This window comes from Rhinolophus sinicus, chromosome 5 (genome assembly GCF_057876585.1).
Source record: "Rhinolophus sinicus isolate RSI-liver-muscle chromosome 5, RSI-T2T, whole genome shotgun sequence".
NCBI classification, from domain to species: domain Eukaryota; kingdom Metazoa; phylum Chordata; class Mammalia; order Chiroptera; family Rhinolophidae; genus Rhinolophus; species Rhinolophus sinicus.
The window spans coordinates 89,018,829-89,038,648 of NC_142505.1; the positions used below are offsets into that span (position 1 = coordinate 89,018,829).

At 48.3% G+C, this 19,820-nt stretch overlaps 1 protein-coding gene across 6 annotated transcripts in view; it reads left to right on the forward strand.

Annotated features, from left to right (window-relative positions):
• ABLIM3 (actin binding LIM protein family member 3) overlaps positions 1-19,820 on the forward strand; it is a 103,381-nt gene that overhangs the window by 68,494 nt on the left and 15,067 nt on the right. For 2 of the 6 annotated variants that reach the window (XR_012489830.2, XM_019734351.3), the window contains exons 9-14: positions 9,729-9,787; positions 11,999-12,070; positions 16,101-16,256; positions 17,639-17,668; positions 18,198-18,327; positions 19,030-19,128. Coding sequence is in view for 1 of the 6 variants with exons in the window: in XM_019734351.3 (XP_019589910.1) it covers positions 9,729-9,787; positions 11,999-12,070; positions 16,101-16,256; positions 17,639-17,668; positions 18,198-18,327; positions 19,030-19,128 (546 nt within the window). In the remaining 5 variants the exon portion in view is untranslated. The remainder of the gene's footprint in view (positions 1-9,728; positions 9,788-11,998; positions 12,071-16,100; positions 16,257-17,638; positions 17,669-18,197; positions 18,328-19,029; positions 19,129-19,820) is intronic. The other 4 variants (XR_012489834.2, XR_012489833.2, XR_012489831.2 and 1 more) reach the window with 3 other exon arrangements.

Sequence of the window (19,820 nt, forward strand, 5' to 3'; positions counted from 1 at the left end):
CTCCGGGAGCTGGGAGATATTCTTGGTGATGAAGAAGGGCCTGTCGCCCTTCCCCCTAATTATCCCCATCCCTACCCTCCTGGCTCCTGGGAGAGTGGGAGTAATTGCAGGCCCTTCGAGGACCTGCCTTGAGAGACGCTGAGTGATCCTGGAATGAGGGGACCAAGCCCAATGTTAGTCATGCTGACTCGGGCTGTAGGCGTCTTGGGGTGGCAGCCAACCGGGGGCTTCCGCTACCACTGAGAGTGGGCCTGTGGATGCCTTGGTCACCTTCCCTGGGCGGGGGCACCAGAACTCAAGTGATATTCCCCAGGAATGGCAGGAAAACTGTCCTCCCAGGCAGCACAGGAGTGGTGAGAACTGGCTTACCGCCCGGAGTGCTGGGTTCAAGGGTCAGCACTTCCACTAATGAGCTGTGACCTTGAGAAGCGATGTCCTTCTCTGGGTCTCTTCCTTCACCTATAAAACGAGGATAACTACGCTGTCTTTCACTCATCCATTCACACGGAGGCGCGGCTCTATGGATCTCTGATGTGCAGAGCAGTCAGAAATGAACGAGGCAGGGGTGCTTGCTTCTGGGGTGGAGTTTACTATCAGGAGTGGGAGAGCGACAGAAGTGCAGAGATTCAATGACAAGCTGTGAAGGGGAAGTTTGGGAACAGTGGAGCGTGTTATAAGGCTCCTGATCTAGTCAAGATCTTGAAAGTGAGGAGGAGGTGGGAGGGTGAAGAGGGAGGGAGGATTGTGGAGGCAGAGAGAATGGCAGGTGCAAAGGCCCACGGCAGGAGGAAGCAATGCGTGGTGGAGAGACTGAGGCAGGCCCCCATACCTGGCGCTCAGAGAGCAAGCATGCTCCACAAGGTCCTCAGAATATTCAGGGGAGATGAAAGTGAGGGTGCTAAGTGCCCCACAAAGCAACATACCCGAGAGAGTGTGAGGAAGCCTGCAAAGTGTATAACCCAGCCTCACTGGACAGAATGCATGGTACTGACAGCGGGGGTCTCGGGAGGTCCTTTGGGCCAGTTTGTGTTCTAATTGCTGTGTGATGGCTTTCTGATGGGCTCTAATTGAGAGAAGTCTGACGTCTGTCTGGATGAGAACTTCCAAAGCCCCAGGAGACAAGGGCAAGTTTTCTTTTATTTCAGTTCTGTTGTGCATTCAGCCTTTTCACTGTTTTTACAAAGCTGCCAGATTTGTAATCTGTTTGTTGTCCAAACCCTTCATTTGGGCTGCACCAGGGATTTAGGTCACTGATTTTGTGTAGCAAAATGACAGCCAAATGCTGCTAGTGCAGGGCAAAACTTACACTGAAATGACAAAGGTTACAGTTGCTGGGCCAGTGGGAGTTTTTCTAAATCCAAAATGTGTTTCATGAGATAGATTTTGCCCTTGTTCTAAATGTGCCTGTACCCAGGAAAAAGGAAAGATAAGACTTTTTTTCCCTCTCCTTCTGTCTACAATAAATACCCCCCTGTTGTGAGAACCTGAGACAACGAATACCACTGGAAACACAGGACTTCAGCTGCACACTTTTACACAGGTCCCTGTCGTCACTTGTATACTCGTGTTTAACTAAACCCACCAGACAGGAAATCATTTATGAAATCCTAAGACAAACTGCCTGCTAAGGAATTACAGGTCCTGCTCATAGTAATAATAAGTAACAACAACAAATTATAGGTCCTGCCAAGAATAATAATAGACATATAAATAAAATGTCATCAGCTGATGTTTACTGAGTACTTACTATGTGCCAAGCACGGTACTAAAAGTTTTAAATGCAATATCCCTTCTTATCGTCACAACCTTATGAACCAAAAGTCATTGATATCTGCATTTTAGGGAAAAAGAAAGTTTAGAGAGGTTATGTCCCTGGGCCACGGTTAGCTAGTCTGTCTTGCTAGGGTTTGTTTAAGGCAGTGTTCTTTCATTTATTGTTTGAATTCTTAACCTGAGGTTGGTTCAAAGTGGCCTTCTGAATTCATGTATCCCCTGAAATTGCTTGCCAAAGTTTGCATGTAGGTATGTTTCTTTAAGGAGAGGGTCTGTAGTTTTCATCAAATTTTCAGCGGTGTCCATGGCCCAAAATAAATTGAAAGGCCTTAATTCTGTGTTAATGCAATCCAAAACAGAGCCCTGCAAGCTTGCTTTGATAATTACACCACACCCTTCTCTTGTATAACAGAGTCTATTTCAGATCCCTTTTTTCTTTTTTTTTCTTTTTGTAGTTCAGATGCTACAAGGTCTTGGTACCAGGAGGTGTATCTTCCTGGCACAGCTGGGACTGCATTGAGCTGAGGCCTCACTGTCCTCTGACAAGTACCGTATAAGAGGTGCCCTGAGCTACGTAATAGCTGTTCAGGAAAGGTGCCCCTCATTGTTTTGGATTGTGGGACACCAGCCATCAGTGGTAATTGACACATTTCATCAAACCACACTTTAAAAGGCACCAACATAATATTGGTTGCTATAATTTAGTAGTTTAACGTTATTTTAAATTGGCTCACTCTACTGACAGCTTAGGTTGTAGGAGTTATGCTTAAAAACTTTAAATCTTATGTTTCCCCAATCCTGCTACATAATTTTAGATTTTTCAAACATATCCTGCTACTGTGCTAAATTGATATTTCCTAAAGTCTGACTCTACTAAGCGTATTTCATTTTAAATAGAGTGCGTGTTAATGTTTGATGAGCTGCAATTTTTTTTAGATTTTTAGGGTTACCAAACATCTTGAATCCTATAGACAGTACAGCGTAGTTAGTAGTTTCAAGTTTGTATTTTAGATTCTGTTCCCAACTTGCTCCTCTCAAGTCGCCACCAACTCAAGACAATGTGGCCATTTTCTCCCTAGTTACATGTCACATCCACTTCACCAGCCAATCTGTCCATGTTGGTCAGAATTAGGTCCAGAGTAGCAATTTCCCTGGTTGCTTCCTCTATTTTCTGGCAAACAAAATTGCCCGCCAGGCAAGTCAAGAACTTGTCAGATGCTCATATTTTTAGCTCAATGAGATGTTTTATTAGTCTGGACTTTTTAGGTGGCAGAAACTCAACTCAAACTACATTACGCAAAAGAGGATTGATCAGCTCACAGAACTGAAGCGCGTCTGGGAACAGCACAGCTGGGTTGAGGGGCCCACAGGCGGACGGCAGTGGGTGGTTCTTCTCCCTGCTGCTTTCTGTGTGTGGCCTCACCCTCTCCCACCCCAGACTGGCTGCCTCCGTGTCAGGGAAAGGAGATCACAGCCAGCCCCTGGCAACCACAGGCACGGAGGGGCAGCATTCCCGCCAAGGGTCAGCAGAGAAGTCCTGGAGCCACTCCAAGGAGCCTGACTTTGTCACATGCCCAACACACCCAGGTCAGGGTGGGGAGACAGCAACAGACAGGTGGGCAAGACATCTAAGCTCCCTAAACCCCAATTTCCCCATCTGAAAACAGGGATAACAATGGGCCCCACCTCACCCAGCTGTTGTGAGGATTAAAAGTGTGAATGCATGGTATAGGCTTAGCGCAGATCCTGGCCCCGCCAGCTCTGCCAGTCTGAGCTCATGATCAACACCCAGGAATGTAGAAAGGGCTATTCCCCATGACGCCATGCACTAATAAATGCTGCCTATTGTCAAGATTATCATCTTTATTAATAACACTTAGCAGAGGGCTCAGCATATGCGCATGTGCTCATAAATGTTATCGTTATTAATCATTTTTTACTCTCATTATTAGTTATCATTATTATTTTTTAGTTAATTACTATTGTTATAAAGTGTGTAGCATTAGGCCTGGCACACGCACTCTCTATATATTAGTTATAAGAATAATTAAAATGCTTAGTGTCTAACACATACTAAGCACTCAACCCATTTTAATTACTGGCCTGTTATTCAGCAGTTATTATTTCCTGTGAATTACTCTGTACCTCAGTTCTGCCATTCTCCATTCCTCACCCCACTTGATACCCTCCGTGGTAACCAGCTTCATGATCGCTAAGCACATTGGTCCCTCAACCTCTTTATTAAGCTTCAAGCCCACTTGACCATGTCAGCTCCAGGCAAATTGGTCTTCTCCACTTCTCCTGAGCTGCTTTTGTCCCTGGGCACAAGCCCAGCCTCCCAGAAGGGCACGCTGGCAGCCAAGCCAGGCTTCTGCTTCGTGGCTCCACCTGTACAGCCAGCCCTCTGCTTACTGCATGCCCCTCGCTCACCCGGACCCCAGCGCCCGGGGTAGAAGAGTAAACACTACCCGCCCCCCTGCAAGTCTCTCCTTACTCCTTTCCCCTAACCCAGACTGCACCCTGGCAAACAGATTTTCTTTCTGGTGGGGAGGGAGAAAATAACAACTACTCCAGGCAGACACTCGCCTAAGTGCTCTACGTGTACAGTGGCCCCCCCTTGTCTGCGGAGCATACGTTCCCCGATGCCCAGCGGATGCCTGCAATCGCAAATACTACTGAACCCTATATATGCTATGTTTTTTCCTATACGTGCAAACCTATGATAAACTTTATATAGTAAACATAGTAAGAGATTAATCACAATAAGTAAAAAATAAAAGAGAACAATTATAACAACAATATACTGTAATACAAGTTATGTGAATGTGGTCTCTCCCTGTGCTGTACTCACCCTTCTTATTTTTGAGACAATGCAAGGTGACAAAAGGCCTTATTAAGTAGAGCACTTTCCCCTTTTCACTTAAAGGAAGCACTTGACGGCTTCTCTGTGGCATATCTGAATTGCCAGTATCACTACTCTTGTGCTTTGGGGCCGTTATGAAGTAAAATAGGGTGACCTGAACACAAGCACTGAATTACTATGACACTTGATCTGATAACCAAGACGGCTACTAAGTGACTAATGGGCATGTAGTGTATACAACGTAGATATGCTGGACAAAGGGATGATTCACGTTCTGAGCGGGATTGAGTGGGACAGCACGAGATTTCATCACAAGACTCAGAATGACACGCAATTTAAAACGTACGCATTGTTTATTTCTGGAATTTTACACTTAATATTTTCGGAGCATGGTTGAACTCAGGTAACTGAAACTGCAGAAAGTAAAACCACAGATAAGGGGGTACTACTGTATTAACTCATTAATCTTCACAACAAACCTGTGAGGCAAGTACTATTATTATCATCCCCATTTTATAGATGGGGAAAGTGAGGCACAGAGAGGTAACTGACTTGCGCTAGATGATGTGGCTAATAAGTGATGTGCCCAGGATTCGAACCCCATAAGAATATTACATTAAGTAATGCATAGGTGGCCTGATACGTGGTGAAGATTTCCGAGTGCCCAAGACTATACCAATGATGACATTGTTGTTATTACATGTCAGATTCAACAGCAGGGCTCACTCTTCCCCCTCCTACTGAGAGGGGAACCTTTAGTAACAAGTGAAGGGTACCCCCATGGTCTACAGAACTGGTCTACCTTCTAGTGGGGGGAGTGTAGCAGAGATCTTTTTATTGAAGTAAAATTCATGTAACATAAAATTAACCATCTTTAAATATACAACCGAGTAGCTTTTAGTACATTCACACTGCTGTGCAACCACCACCTCTATCTACTTCCAAAGCATCTTCATCACCCCAAAAGGACACCCCATACCCAGTAAGCATTTGCTTCCCATTCCCCCTCCCCGAGGCTCCAGCAACCACCAGTCTGCTTTCTCTAGATGTACCTATTTGGGGTATTTCATATAGATGGAACCATATACTATGTGGCCTTTTGTGTCTGGCTTCTTCCACTTAGTGTAATGTTTTCTGGATTCCTGTTGTACCATGTACCAGTGCTTCCTTCCTTTTCAGGGCTGAGTAACACTCCGTTCTGCAGATATACCCTACTTGTTTATCTGCGGGATTTTAAAGGAGCCATTCCTTCCAAGGTCCTAGCAAGTCTGTGTCACAAGGTAGCGCTGCCAACATCAAGGCAGAATTCAGAAACCGCACCCTACTGTGGTCAAGAGAAATTTGGAGAAGAAACTCCCATAAGAGAACACTCTGGCTGGGATCAGGGGTTGAAAACTGGCGGGTTAAACTGCTTAAATGCGTGAGAAGGGCTGGGTGGCAGGCAGCAGGGAGGGTCATTGCCACCTGCGGGGCTTAAAGCATTCCTATTCAAAAATACTTAAGAAAACGCTGTGCTGCCCAAACAGAATGTTTGGTGGGGCAGCTTCTGTCACTGCTCTATTCGTAACCCCGGCTGGGTATTCTGGAAGATTATGCCGCAGCTCTGGCTTTGGCATTCAAATCTCCACCAATGCAAAACAAAAAAAGAGTTGGAAAATTGAATTTCAAGGTCCAGCAGAGAGGTGGGTGGGTTCCCAAACATTAAATAAGTCCAAAATATTACAGGCGTGGGGAGTGCGATGACCATTCAGTTATGACTAAATGCTGACTCTGCTAAGGATTAAAAACAGCCTTAACACCCGGCTGAGGGACAGTTTGGGAGATTTAGATCTGTCTCTGAGTCAGCTGATACAGAAATCGGTGATCCTTCACTTCCATAACCTTTACAGGAGGTTGTAACGCAGAACCTGGAATTCTAGGTGACAGTCTCAGAGGATGAGAGTATGACTTGTGGAAACCAGGAGTGTAACAAGCAAAATATGTTGAATTTTTACAAGAAGTTAAAGAGTCCTGTCTTACAAACTTTACTTCTTTATCCCATGACGTTCCAAGGGAACAAAATTGGAGTGTTAACTGGTATTTAGCCCTGCGGTTCTCCAATTTAGAGTCAGAAATCACTTCGGAGCTTGTTAAAATCACAGATTCCCAGGCCTCATCTCCAGGAAATTGACTTCAGGGGCTCTTCTGGGGACCCAGGAATCTGCATTTTACCAGATTGCGACACAAGTGACCCACAAGTCACACTTCAACAAACCTCAATCCAGTGAATATTCTTATAACGCCCAATCTGAAACTGTACCATAGCTGTCAAATCAATCTAGATTCTACCACTTGTCCTAATCTCTGAGCCCAGCTTACAGAATTCAACTGGCCTAAAATAGAATATCATGTTTCTTTTGTTGATTCATTTACTCAGTGAGTATTAATTAAGAATCTGCAGTCCCTGCAGTTATATCTGTAGATAAGACAGATAATGAATCCCACTCCTTAAAGAACTTACGTTCTAGTCCAGATCATTGGACAGAGGCAAATAATTATTTTTTTACACAGAGAAGACTATTAAGACGGAAACATAGAATCTCCATCGTTGGGTGGGATAGTAAATGTCCGTGAGTGTAACTACCACGTGATGCATCTCCTCGACAATATCCCCAGTGAGCATTTACCCACCCGATGTGCACTTAAATACTTCCAGGGACAGGGAGCTCACTTGCAGAATGAGCCAATTCAATCTTTGGAAGTTAAATTTTCCTTCCCTGCAACTTCTGCCTTTGGTCCATATTCTACTTTATAAGACGTGATGCATGTGTTAACCCTTCTTCCCACAGAGACATATTAATATATTTTTTTTTAAAAACCCTCTTCACCCTTCTGTTATGTCTTCTCTTCTCCATGGTGAGGACTCTGCCTTATGTCCTAATTTGGGTCCCCTCTCCATCCTGGTTACCATCATCCTCTGCGTACATATCGCTCTGGGTCTTTTTTTTTTAATACAAAGGTGGGATCCAACCAGTCATTCATTCAATTCTTTATTAAACACACATGAGCCAGATGTGTCTTCGGCTCTGGGGATAATGCCACAGAACAGCATAACCTCCTTCCCTCTGGATGTTGCCTTTCTGTCAATGTCACGTTGTTGAGCTATTGACTAATGGCAGAGGCTCAGCAACCCATATTTCAGAGGGGTCTTCATGAACAAATCATCTTCTCTTATCTTCATTTATCTAAATTTATTGCTAACGACCAACAAATTCCTTCCCTCTTTAATGTAAATGATATAATGCCATCTCCAAACTTCTGATTTCTTTCCTTTCTAGTTATATTTTCTTTCTCCCTTTTGATCCTCCCCCCTCACTTCTTATATAAATCTACTTTCTTGCATGCAGCGTGCGGAAGCCATTTGTAGCTCAGCTTGATTTCAGAACAGATACGTCAATGGCATGGAGAGACCATCTCATCTGACCCCCTCCCTATGCACATCATTTCCCCCCATGACAACTTCTGACCGACCTTTTTTACCTTTCCTATGCCTCTTTCACTTAATCTCATGACCTTCTTAAACATCTGTGTCTATCTCACCCATTTCATTTCCTACAGTGACCTGTAACATGTGTTTCCTGCCAGAACCACAGTGGTAAACAACTCCCTGTGGATTCGGCAGCAACTCAGAGAGAACCCGGAAATGCTCTCTCTAAGGTTCCCCAAAGCAAGGATCCCCACCCACCACTTGGTGGTGGACACACCCTGAGGTTGCTGGATCGACCCACAGACCCAGAGTCCCTCTGCTGGGCTCTGCGAGCCATTGCACTTCACAGAGAAGGAATTACATTCCTGTGGCATCGTTAGGGACACCCTCGTCATTCAGATGAAGCAACTGGGACCCACCGAGAGGAGGTGTTAGGGGCCGGCCGAGCAGAGACCAGAACCCAGGGCTCTGTTCTCCAGGCCCATCCGCTCTTCAACGTGCTTTCTGCCTAACTGTCCAACCTTCCACGACCCCGTCGCTTAGCCAGGACTCCCGTCCCACGGGTTCCAGGCAACAAACCATAATGGCAAGTAGATCCTAAAAACAAAGTCAGACAAACAGATGCCATCTGGGTGCACAGGAATCCAGCCATTTGCTGGCTCCTTTCCTTTTAGGGATGCTTACAAGAGGAATGGCACCAGAGGGATAATATGGTCCTATTTTTTCTTCTAATCCAAGACACCTGTCCCTTCTTTGGGGAATGTGCACTAGATGGGGCTCCTTTTCAACATGTGACCAGCCACCTGTTGCTCATGCCTTTCCAAATTGGCCTCTCAGTTAGGGGTGGGCCAACTGGATTCCCACCCACACGAAAATGTGGGCATTCACAGTATACGAGATTGGAAGAGTCTGTAGTCTCGTAGGAATTAGCAGGTCAGGACAGTGCTCTTAGGCAGAATATATATCGTGACACTTCCTCCCCTTAAATGTGATAGCTCTGATGACTGTCGTAAGTCTTTGAAGAGAAAGGAAGGCTGGCGTTCACCACGGTTTGTCACTCGATTTCACCTCCACTGCCACTCATTCAACATATATTTATTGACCACCTGCTATGTGTCACTCACCGCCAATCATCCACTCATCTATTCACCCCACAAATGTGTACGGAGCCTCCACTAAGAGCAAAGTCCCACGCTGGATGCGGAGGGAGATCCAGCCATGAATAAAGCTCGGCTCCTGCCCAGAAGGAGCTCTTAATTCACATGGGGTCATCAATCCACAAGCTACTGTGATTTAAGGCTGTATGTATTGAGAGAGATACAAAGAACTATGGATCACAGAGGAGAGAGAAGTCACTCCCAGCCGGAAGGTAAGGAAGTTTGCAAGAAGATGTCATGTGAGACATGGACCTTGAGGAACGGGTCGGATTTGGACAGGCAGGAAGAATGTGTGGCTGATGGAATCGATGTAGCAGCAGCAGAGAGCTGGGAAAAGCAGGGGGTCCTCCTGGTTGTACAAAGGACAGCACGTAAGCTGTGGGGGGGAGTAAGTGGTGGGTGGTGGGGAGACTCGGAATGCTGGGCGGTGTGAGAGGTCTGAGCCTTTGTTCTCTTCCTGGCCCCTTAGGTTCTGAGGTTTGGCACCCCATCTGCAAACAGGCAGCCCGGGCAGAGAAGAAGTTAAAGGTAAGCAAGCTGGTAGTGACACCAGCCCAGCTACTTTCTGCCACAGGTTGGGGGCCCTGTGCTTTAGCAGAGAGTCATTCCTTAGTGTGCACGTGCCCAAATGTGTGCCTGTATGCTTGGATTTCCTTAATGGTGACACCCATCTGAGGAGATTAAGACGTTGCATGTGAGAGCACGTTCAAAACTACGTACAACAATGTATTATTGTGAGTGTTTAAGTGTTGCTGGGGCAAGGCTGTTCCCTAACCATTGCTTACCAAGATGGCAGCCTCTCGGACGCACTCCGGCCTGAAGTCATTACTTAATAAGAGTCAGTGCTGTCATAGGAATTGAGAGTTTGCAAAGCATCTTCACAGCCACTGTCTGGTTTGATTTCTTTAATTCCATGGGGCAGGTGGGGCAAGGACCTTTATCTTTGCTTTGCTTATGAAAAAACCAAGATCTAAAGAGGGCGGTGATTTGCCCACAGTAATGCAGCCAGGCAGAAGAAGCACAGCCAGTCTCCAGGCACACGCTGGACCAGCTGAAGCCCTGTGTCCCTCTGCGTTCCTGTGCTCTGACAAGTACCAGGAAGTCATGTGACTCAGGGTTCTTGATCCAAGGACTGCACTCCTGGGTGCTTGATGCTTTGGAGGGGATACCTGGGGTGTGTGTTGAGGGTACTCAATGATCTCCAGTGTGCCTCCACACTCTGGCACGCTAGGTATCAACTTGGTCCCTTAGGACTCTATTAAAATTTACCTGCTAGCATTTCAACAACAAAAACCCATGTGTACGGTTTCTGACCAGCTGGTTAAAGGTTATCTCCTGTGCCATATCCTTCACCTAATGCAAATTTTGCGAAAAAGCTGGTCTATTGATGCATAATTATTTTTGAGCCGTAATGTGTTTTTTCCCCCCTTGTTTCTTCCAAGGCCTCTCCCTTTTAAGGTGTTAAGACCTTACTTGTCCTTTTCTTCCTCAACTTCCTCTCGGCGGCCTTTCCCAAATTTCAGTTATCTTTCTACAACCCTGATGCTTTCTGCCATGTCTGTGTGCCACCTGTATCGTTAGACACAGAATGTTTCTTTTTCTTTAAATCAGCTCGCTACTTTTTACTTAACTAATTTTAAAATAAAACTGTATGCAACCAAGTAGAAAACCAGTATTACTTGCTGTAAATAGAAAGTAACCATAAAATAAATTTGATGAAAATGAAATCATTCTTAAGAGTAAATCTTAGAAATTCTAGCTAGATCATGTTGCCTGCACTCTCCTTGTTTAAAGGGAAGGAGGGCATGATGTTGGGTAATTAACAATTGTCAAGAAAGTTGCTGAAATGTATTAGCACCAAATTAAGACTTCGTCCTTGATCTAAGAGGGTTAAAACAGAATTGTGTATTTTACTCTCTCACTCTACGTCTCAGTATCATCAAATGTGCCGCCTAAATTCATCTCCTCAGAGCCACACTGACTCACAAACCACAGTGTTGGAAACACTGCTATACAGCCCCACGTAGAATGCTTTCAATTGTCGGATGAGCGATCTGAAAGGGAGGTTAGCAATCCCTAAGAACAGCCCTTTCATTTTACAGATCGCGAATTCGAGATCCCTAAAATCACATCGTTCACTAGCGGTTCTAGGTTCCCAGTATGTTTTCGTTTTAGCCACAACGTGCTGCCACTCTCTGAGCTGCACCAACGTTGGCACACTTGTTCTCTAAGGGAGCCACGGATCCATCACTGCTGCTGTTTAGAGATTGTTTTTTTTAAGTTCATCACTTAGGTTGATGTCAATTTGCAATGGACATACTATAAAGAATCAGTATATTGTACAATTACATGAAGTGTAACCAAGTTTTATATTTTGTATAAACAAACTGCTAAGAAATGAGTTCTAACCAATGTTATTTGTTTAAAGCAAATGCATTATTGACCAAGGTGACCGAAAATGAAGTTTTATGAGTAACTTCCAATCTAAAGGGCCAATTGCAAATATGTAAAAAACAAATCCATATCCACTCCAACAGCCTGAAGTCCTGTGCATTTTTTATTTCGTTCACACGCAGACAATGATTTAAAAGGCAGAAAATAAAGTACAGAAATAGCCAGAGAGTGCTTTTAATACTATTGCTAATGTTCCCTGAAGAGCTGCATTCTATACCCGTCTCCCTCTCCCCACCACATCAGAGATGCAGCTCCTCACCCCTTCTGTCTTTGTCTCTCCCACAGCACCGGCGTACGTCTGAAACGTCCATCTCACCCCCTGGATCCAGCATTGGGTCACCCAACCGAGTCATCTGCGTATGTATCACTTTTCAGATACCAAGAGGACTTTCTTGTCCCCCAGCCTGGAATCTAAAGAGTTTCTAAGGACAGCCAAAGACAGCTGTCAGGTTGTCATCCAACTGATATCTGCTGATATCGAGTGTGGCCTGTCATGTGCTAGGCTCTGTGCTAGGTCCTGAGGATACAGGGGGAGGGCTGTGCGGGGAGGACAGGGAGGACCTGGGCCCTGCCCTCAGGGAGCACACAGATTAGTAAACACAGAGTAACAGGGACAATATGGAGTTTAGTGGGAGCACAAGAAAGAAAGTGCAACCACGGCAAGTGCCCTTGATAACCTCTGAAACCAGTGCAATGCACATCCTTCCCCATTACATAACTGAGATAAGGGCAAGATACAAATGTGGAATCAGAGTGGTGTTCAGAGTGGTATTGGGTGGGATGTCAATGTGGAGACAGTGGTATGTGATGAAGAGGGAGAAAGGAGGAAGAAGCCATGTGAAAGTGGAAACACGGCCATAAAGAACTTGCAAACTTAGAGAACTTTCTAATCACATGAGAAGTCCGGGGATGGAGTCAGCCTCGTGCATGTGTCTGAGCGCCCGTTCCCAGAGGCATTCAAATACAGAGACACTCATCATTGCCAGGCATGTGGCAGAAGGGACAGGAGTTGAGTCAGATGACCCCAGAGGTCCCTTGGATTTGTACTTGACTCACTCGTTCATTCAGTCAACAAGCGCTTGCTGAGCGTCCACACGGCCAGCGCTCTGCTCTGCTCTGCTCTGCTCTGGAGAGATGATGGTGAGCGGCACCAGCTGCTGCATAGCGTGGACGACATAATCCCATGGCTCCTCGGTTGCACTTCTGTTACGTGCTAGGGAGAAACAGTTCAGGGCGCTGTGACGATACTGCAGGTGAACAGAGGGACCTGACCGTCTAGGACCAAGTTGGAGGAGAATCTGATGAAGAAACATTTAAGCTGAAACCTGAGCGATACACACAAGTGATAAATGAGGTGGGGAGGACCAGAGAGGACCACGAGGAGCCGAGGAGAGGACGGGCAGGAAGCAAACCTCCACCTGGCTCCCTCAGACTGTTCCAGCCCTTCCTCAAGTCAAAGGAGCGAAAAGACCAGAAACATCGGGGGAATGGTCTAGAGCTTGAAACCCTAATAAGAAGCTCTAGAGACCGGCCTCCAACCAGCCAGCCCTGAGTGGGCCCTGCCCATCGTGACGAGATCACTATTTTACTCCAAACCCGCATCCAGTTTCTTCCTTGAGCTCTGGATAATGCCCATGGACAGGACTGTTGCCGTCCCTCTCTTCCTCTGGGCAAATGAAGAAAGTGAAGTAAGAGTAATCACTGACTGCCACTTCAATGTCGGTCTGTACTGCCACGTGGCTCCCGCAAAAGACAGCGACTCGGCTGTACTGGCCAGAACAGGAGAATGACAGTCCCCCTGGTGTCATTCTCTTGGGGCCGGACCACAGCAGGATTAATGAGCTTAGTTTCAGGGCCTGCACCACGAGAAGATGACCGACGAGAGTGAGCCTGTCTCCAGGCGAGCGTTACCCAGGTATCAACTCCGGACACACAGAGCAGCAGTGGGTGATGCCCTTCATCCCTGCTGGTCTCCCCGGTGCCACTACGGGGCCTTGCTAACCTTTGTGAAACTAGGAGGCCTGGCGATGTTCACCCCGAATCCTGGAGGCAGCTCGTGGAGTTGCCCCTGTGAGAAGCAGCTCGACTACACGTGAGCAACAGCAGCTGGGACACCTGCCATTGTGCCCTCTAGCTGGCGGCTTCGGCACTGAGATCACTTCCCCCCACATTCTAGAATAGGCAAGTGTCTCCCCTTCTGTATCCTCCTGCTCTCCCCTTAATGGGACCTCTCCTTCAGCTGCTTCGAGGAATGGCTGCACATGTCATGTGAGCCATTCCAAACATGGCTGCCAAATTCAGGGAAGAATCCATCCAAACGCTTTGGGGACAGGCAGTAACAAGCAGAAAGATAGAGTATTGGTTTAATTTTCATAAATACTGAGGTTTGGTATTAAAATAGACTTGTCAGTGAACCTGGAGGGGACAGGTTCTTTCAAACTTTCAAACTTTGCTTCATCCCCCACTGACTGCTACACTCATCTTCAGGTGCCTTGACTTGGAACAGTCCTACGTGGTCTCTCCCTTCCTTCCTGGCTAATTATGTTAGGATGTCTCTGTCCAATCACTAGAAACCCTTTTGTAACCTGTGAACAAGGCAGTTACAGGAAGAAATATAAATTTAGTGTTTCTGAGGTTTGGAGTAGTGCTGAGATGAGTACTGATGAGTCGAGACAAGTTTGCAAGATGCCAAGAGCTCTCAAGGTCAAGGTCGAACACCCCAAGACAAAAGGCAGCAGTTACTTCAGCAAGTGGACTCTCCTAATAAGGTTCCCTTTGCCCACACTCGCCAAAATTGGTACAGATATGGGTGTCTGACCCAGGCAGGGTCTGGCAGACATGAGAGGCACACCTCAAAGGGTTTACCTGAGGGGAGTTTTGAAAAGGGAGCATTTGCAGAGGTGTGAGCAGCGTGAGGGGACCCACATCGTGCAGTATCCGGGGACTACAAGAACAGGAAGTTGTCACCAATCTCGGCCTGAAGGGAAGGGCTGCTAAGAGCTGGAGCAGTGGACGAGCAGCCCCAGACAGGAGCCGTGCCCAACCGCAGCCAGGCAGGGCAGGTGCAAGAGGGACAAGTACACAGCCTCTCTCTGCAGTCACCTCCCACTCTGCAGGTGTCCCCCACTGGCCAGGGAGCCTGTGACACAGTCCGTGGGGCCGCAGAGCCCCAGTCGGGCCAAGGAGGAGTGGACAGAGTCTAGAGTCCAAGGGAATGAACAGCACAGTGCCCAGACAGCCGGGGGAGGGACAGAGATGGCACAGTCTACAGTCGCTCTGTCTATAGTCTTGGCCGGAGACTCACCTGGCTGCAAGGCATTGGGAGGATGTTATGAGTATAACACAGTCTCCTTGGAGCCCATCTAGTGGCCTCTCTCTTAATTTGCCTCACCTCAGGACCTTGTGAGCCACAGTAGTTACGGGGGCAGATCCTGGTCAACCATCGCAGAAACCGGGTCACAGGAGGAACAGCTGGGGAACGCAGACCTAGAGAGGACGTGGCTGCAGGAAACATGACACATGGGCTGTGCCACGAAGGGGACGCTGTCTCCTCAGGGAGTAATTAGAGGCTTGGTTCAGTTCGATTAAGGAACAGCTTTCTGAGTGCAGCCCTTGACAGCTGTAAGCCAGTGAATGCCAAACCCTGGGGAACTAGGAGAGGTCACTGGAGAGGGCAGGCTGGCAGGTTAGACTTGGCTGGGTTTGAATTCTGGTTTTGCTGCTTATTAGCTGTATGACCTTGGGCGAGTTAATTGATTTCTCTGTACCTGTTTCCTTATTCAAAAATGAGGATAATATTAGTACCTACTATTAGAGTTGCGAGTTGGATGCATTGCCTAAGTTAATCCATATAAGGGACTTAGGATAAAATCTGGTTCATAAGTCCTCACCAAATATTAGCTAGTGTTTTCTATCATGATTATTTCTGTCTTTACCATCTTCATCATCTTCTTCAAGGATGCTGTGAGAATGGGGTGTCCTCACTCTGGGGGACCAGACGGCACTCAGCGCCCAGGCTGTATAGTTCAGGCTGGATTCAAACCTACTGGCTACATGGTACAAGTGGAAGAATGTTCTGAGTCTCGGTTTCCTCATCTGGAAATGGGAATAATACTGACACTTCACAGAGGCATCCTGACATGTGGAGGAGATAAATCCTATAAAGCATAGGGCCTCACACATCATATGCGCTCAGCCAGTGTTGGCCCTGTTGGAAGGGATGGCCTCTAAGACAGGTCTTATTCTAACCTGCTGTGAGTCTTCCATCCTCAAGTTTTGTTTTTAGTGGAAACGAGAAGCTCGTTCCCTCTGTGCCTGGATTTTGTCTCCTCTCTCCTTTCCCTCTTATCTTTCTACCTCTGTTTCTGTCCATTTCCCTCTTCCCCAGGCTAAAGTGGAGAATGAGATCCTTAATTACAAAGACCTGGCAGCTCTCCCCAAGGTTAAGTCCATCTATGAGGTACAACGCCCCGACCTCATTTCCTACGAGCCCCATTCCAGATACACGTCTGACGAGATGCTGGAGAGATGTGGCTATGGAGAGGTATGGCGTCTCGCTCCTCTCTCTGTGGCTGTTGGAGGAGAGCAGGGCCCGTGAGGTCTCCAGTCTCCTCCTTCACAGACACCTTGGCCCCTACGGTGATGGCCCCCAGGCTCTTTTAAACTGGAATTTATAGTCGACATTTAAAAATCAAGTGATTTCATCCAAAAATCTGGCATTTCTCGAAAAATTACAGCTGACAACACTGCACCAGTATTTCCACCATCTGGAGATGGGGAGCAATGCCCCACTGTAGACTGGACGTGGGCTTCCCCTTCTCCTGAGTCCCCCCCTGTCCCTGAGAACCCCAACATTGAAGCTGCGGACCAATAACTACTATCACTGGACCTGCTGTGTTTTCCTTCCAGTAGAGACACCGTATCCACAGCCCACGGCCATCATTCCCTGCCATGATGAATGGCCATTCGGGTCTACAATCCCTGGTTAGCAGGTTCTTTGGCTTTCGCATCCCAAACTCCTGACGTCAGGTCATTTGGAGAAGGATCCTTGGCCTGGGGGGCACAGACCCGAGTGCTTATCCCTGCTCCGCCGCAGTCCCCTTCCTCTCTAAAGGGATGGGGCTCCATTTGGTTTGACAGTCTAGTGCTGAGACTCTGTGGGTTCTGGCCCCTGAAATGGATCAGGAAAAAGGGACCAAATGTTTGCTGGAAGCTGATTCTCCTGAAGGCAGAGATGGCACACTGGGGCCCACAAGTCACAGCCAGCCCCCAGCTCACAAAATATCTTTTAAAAACGTAAAATAGTTTTCCACATTTAACCACTGGGAGATTTCACGTAAGAATCTGCATTTGTGACTTGTCTTGGAAAGTCAGAAAGCTGTGTTAACATTGGGCAGGCGTCCCAGCCTGGCGCTGATGTGCTGGGCCCAGCAGCCCTCTGAGACGGGACATTCCATCTCCAGCTTGCCGCACCACCCACTCGCCCAGCCCCCACAATGACGGCTTCAGCCTGGCCCTTGCTTGGCCCTACCTTTGGGTCCCCTGCCCTGGGCACTGTCCTCATGAACCACACAGGGGTCGGGAGCTGGTAGAGAGACAGGGAAATGACTCTGAGCTTGTGTTGGAGAAGCCCGGGTCCAGGTGAAGACCCTTCCACTTCCTCCGTAAGAGGCCCAAGCCATCCGTTCCCTCTCTGGGCCTTGGGTTTCCCGTTTTCAAAAAGAGCATAATCTCAAGGTTTCCTACTACCTGTTCACACTGCTGACATTCTGGAACTCTGAGTGAGGCTATTATCTGGAGGGAGGCGAGGGGCAGCTGAGGCCCTCTCTTTGCTGAACCATTTAACTGCTCTCCGTTCCTCTCTCTCACCCTCCTCTCTCTCCTTTCGCTCCTTCCACGACTGCCTTCAAACTCTTCGCTTCTAAGTCGCTGGGAACGTTATCTCCCTACTCCCAGGTAATTCAGCTGCTTTGGGAGACCTTTTATATAATTGTGTCCCTTTATGCTGACCAAGCAGACTCCTGATTTCACCCCCACCCCCACCCCCAGCCTCCCAAGGGGCCTGAGCCCTTGCCCCAGGTGCTCCCCCTACGAGGACAGCATTAGGGAGACAGGAGCATGACGTGGAGGAAGTGGGGGTGGCATAAAGGACAGCAGCGGCTGGGGGTAAAGCTGACGCACCCTTTCTACCCAGAGATAACCTCCAATGCTTCAGTGATCCTTAGCCAGGGTTCCAGGGGCCTGACCCACAGGTTCCATTCAGGGGCCTGTGAGTGATGGGTGGAGGCCCTGAAAATTCTCTGCAGCCTTCCTCGCGCTGTGCTGTGTGTGGGATTCAGGGAGGGGGTCCCTGTATTCAGAAGGGCAGCACCATGCTTCAGCCCCTGGGATCCCGGATTCCGTCACTCACCACCGGCCTACTAGACCCGTGGCCACAGGCCCCCCTAACTGCTGGCCTTATTCACAGCCCCACTTCTTCCCCCAGGACATCTACGAGAACCTGGACCTCCGGCAGAGACGGGCCTCCAGCCCGGGATACATCGATTCCCCCACCTACAGCCGGCAGGGCATGTCCCCCACCTTCTCCCGCTCACCTCACCACTACTACCGCTCTGGTAAGGAAGAGGGAAGACCCCAAAGGGACGGGAAGAGCCAAGGAACGACACAGTGGCTTGGTGTCTCCAGCTGCCGAGGCAGAACAGGGCTTCCCTGAGACACCCATCACAGCATGGCCCTCTGCAGGCCTGCGGCCACTCAGGTGACTGGCTAGCTGGGCCTCCCTGAGCCCCTGCAGATGCCCTTGGCAGGAGAGAGGAAGAGAAGTCATGGAAGATGGGTGGTGAGCTGCTAGGAGGCGGAAGTGACAGGCAGCCCGGTGGCCCTGGCTGGAAGACACTGCAGGCCTCATAGTTAGGCCTGCGCTGCCCAGAGGATAGAACCAGAGGACCGGAAATGGGCTGTGGCCTGGCCTCCACCCATAGCCCAGCCCCAGCCAAATTAGGTTGTCCATGGCAGCCCTGAGGTTAGGGGTAAAGGCGGCACGAGCAGTTAAGGGAAGGGCCAGGTGGGCAGGGGTGGGGCGAAGCCGTCTTCCTGAGGCTTGTGGAGTTGATTCTTACAACGCACAGAATCTGACTTTGCTGTGAAGCAATAAAACAGCGTCAAGCCTGTTTCTGCAGACACGGTGCATGAACGCACAGCTGCCTCCCCACCTTCCCTGCTGTCATCACCTCACTGCTGCCGTAACTGCTATCGCGTTAATGCCTCTTTTCTCTGTGCCTCTGTTCTCTCTGGGGACCACTGCCTGCGTGCTCCAGGGCCCGAGAGTGGCCGGAGCTCTCCATACCATAGCCAGTTAGATGTGAGGTCCTCCACTCCAACCTCTTACCAGGCTCCCAAGCACTTTCACATCCCAGGTAGGCTGCCAGCCCGGAATTCCCGGCATGGGTGCATGCTCCATGGGGCGGCCAGGCACCCTGCACCGGCACAGAGCAGAAGCCGGTTCTTGGGGACCCTCCCTAACCAGTCACCTGCACTAACCCACCCTCCAGCCCTGACACGTCTGTGGGCTTTAGTCCACCCATTGACAGGACCAGCCTTGGTCAGGACCACCAGGAAGCAGCCCGGGGAAGTGCCTCAAATGTCTAGGGGCCCTGATGGGATGTGGCAGAAACAAGGCTGAAAGTCAGGCGCTTTTACAACAAAACTCTTGGGATTGAATCCCAATCCTGCTGATTATAAGCTCGTAACCTCAGGCCAATTACTTAGCTTCTCTGAGCCTCTGTTAGTCCTTCTCTACAGCCGGGCACTGTTTGGGGCCATGAGGTTGCAACTGTGCTCAAACCAGCCCAGATCCTGCCTTCATGGTGTTTATGTTCTAAACACAGAGCTCATCAATGAGTAAACAAATAAGTAAATGGTTAATTTCAGGTAACCTTTTATTACCTGAATAAATATAATAAAATAGCGCATGTGATAGAGTGGGGTGGGAGAGGCTAGACGAGGTGAGGTGGTCACTGAGGGCTTCTTGGAGGCGGTGACATTGAGGCCAAAAGATGAGAAGGAACCAGACTTGTGGAGACCCCGGGGGAAAACATCCTGGCAGAGC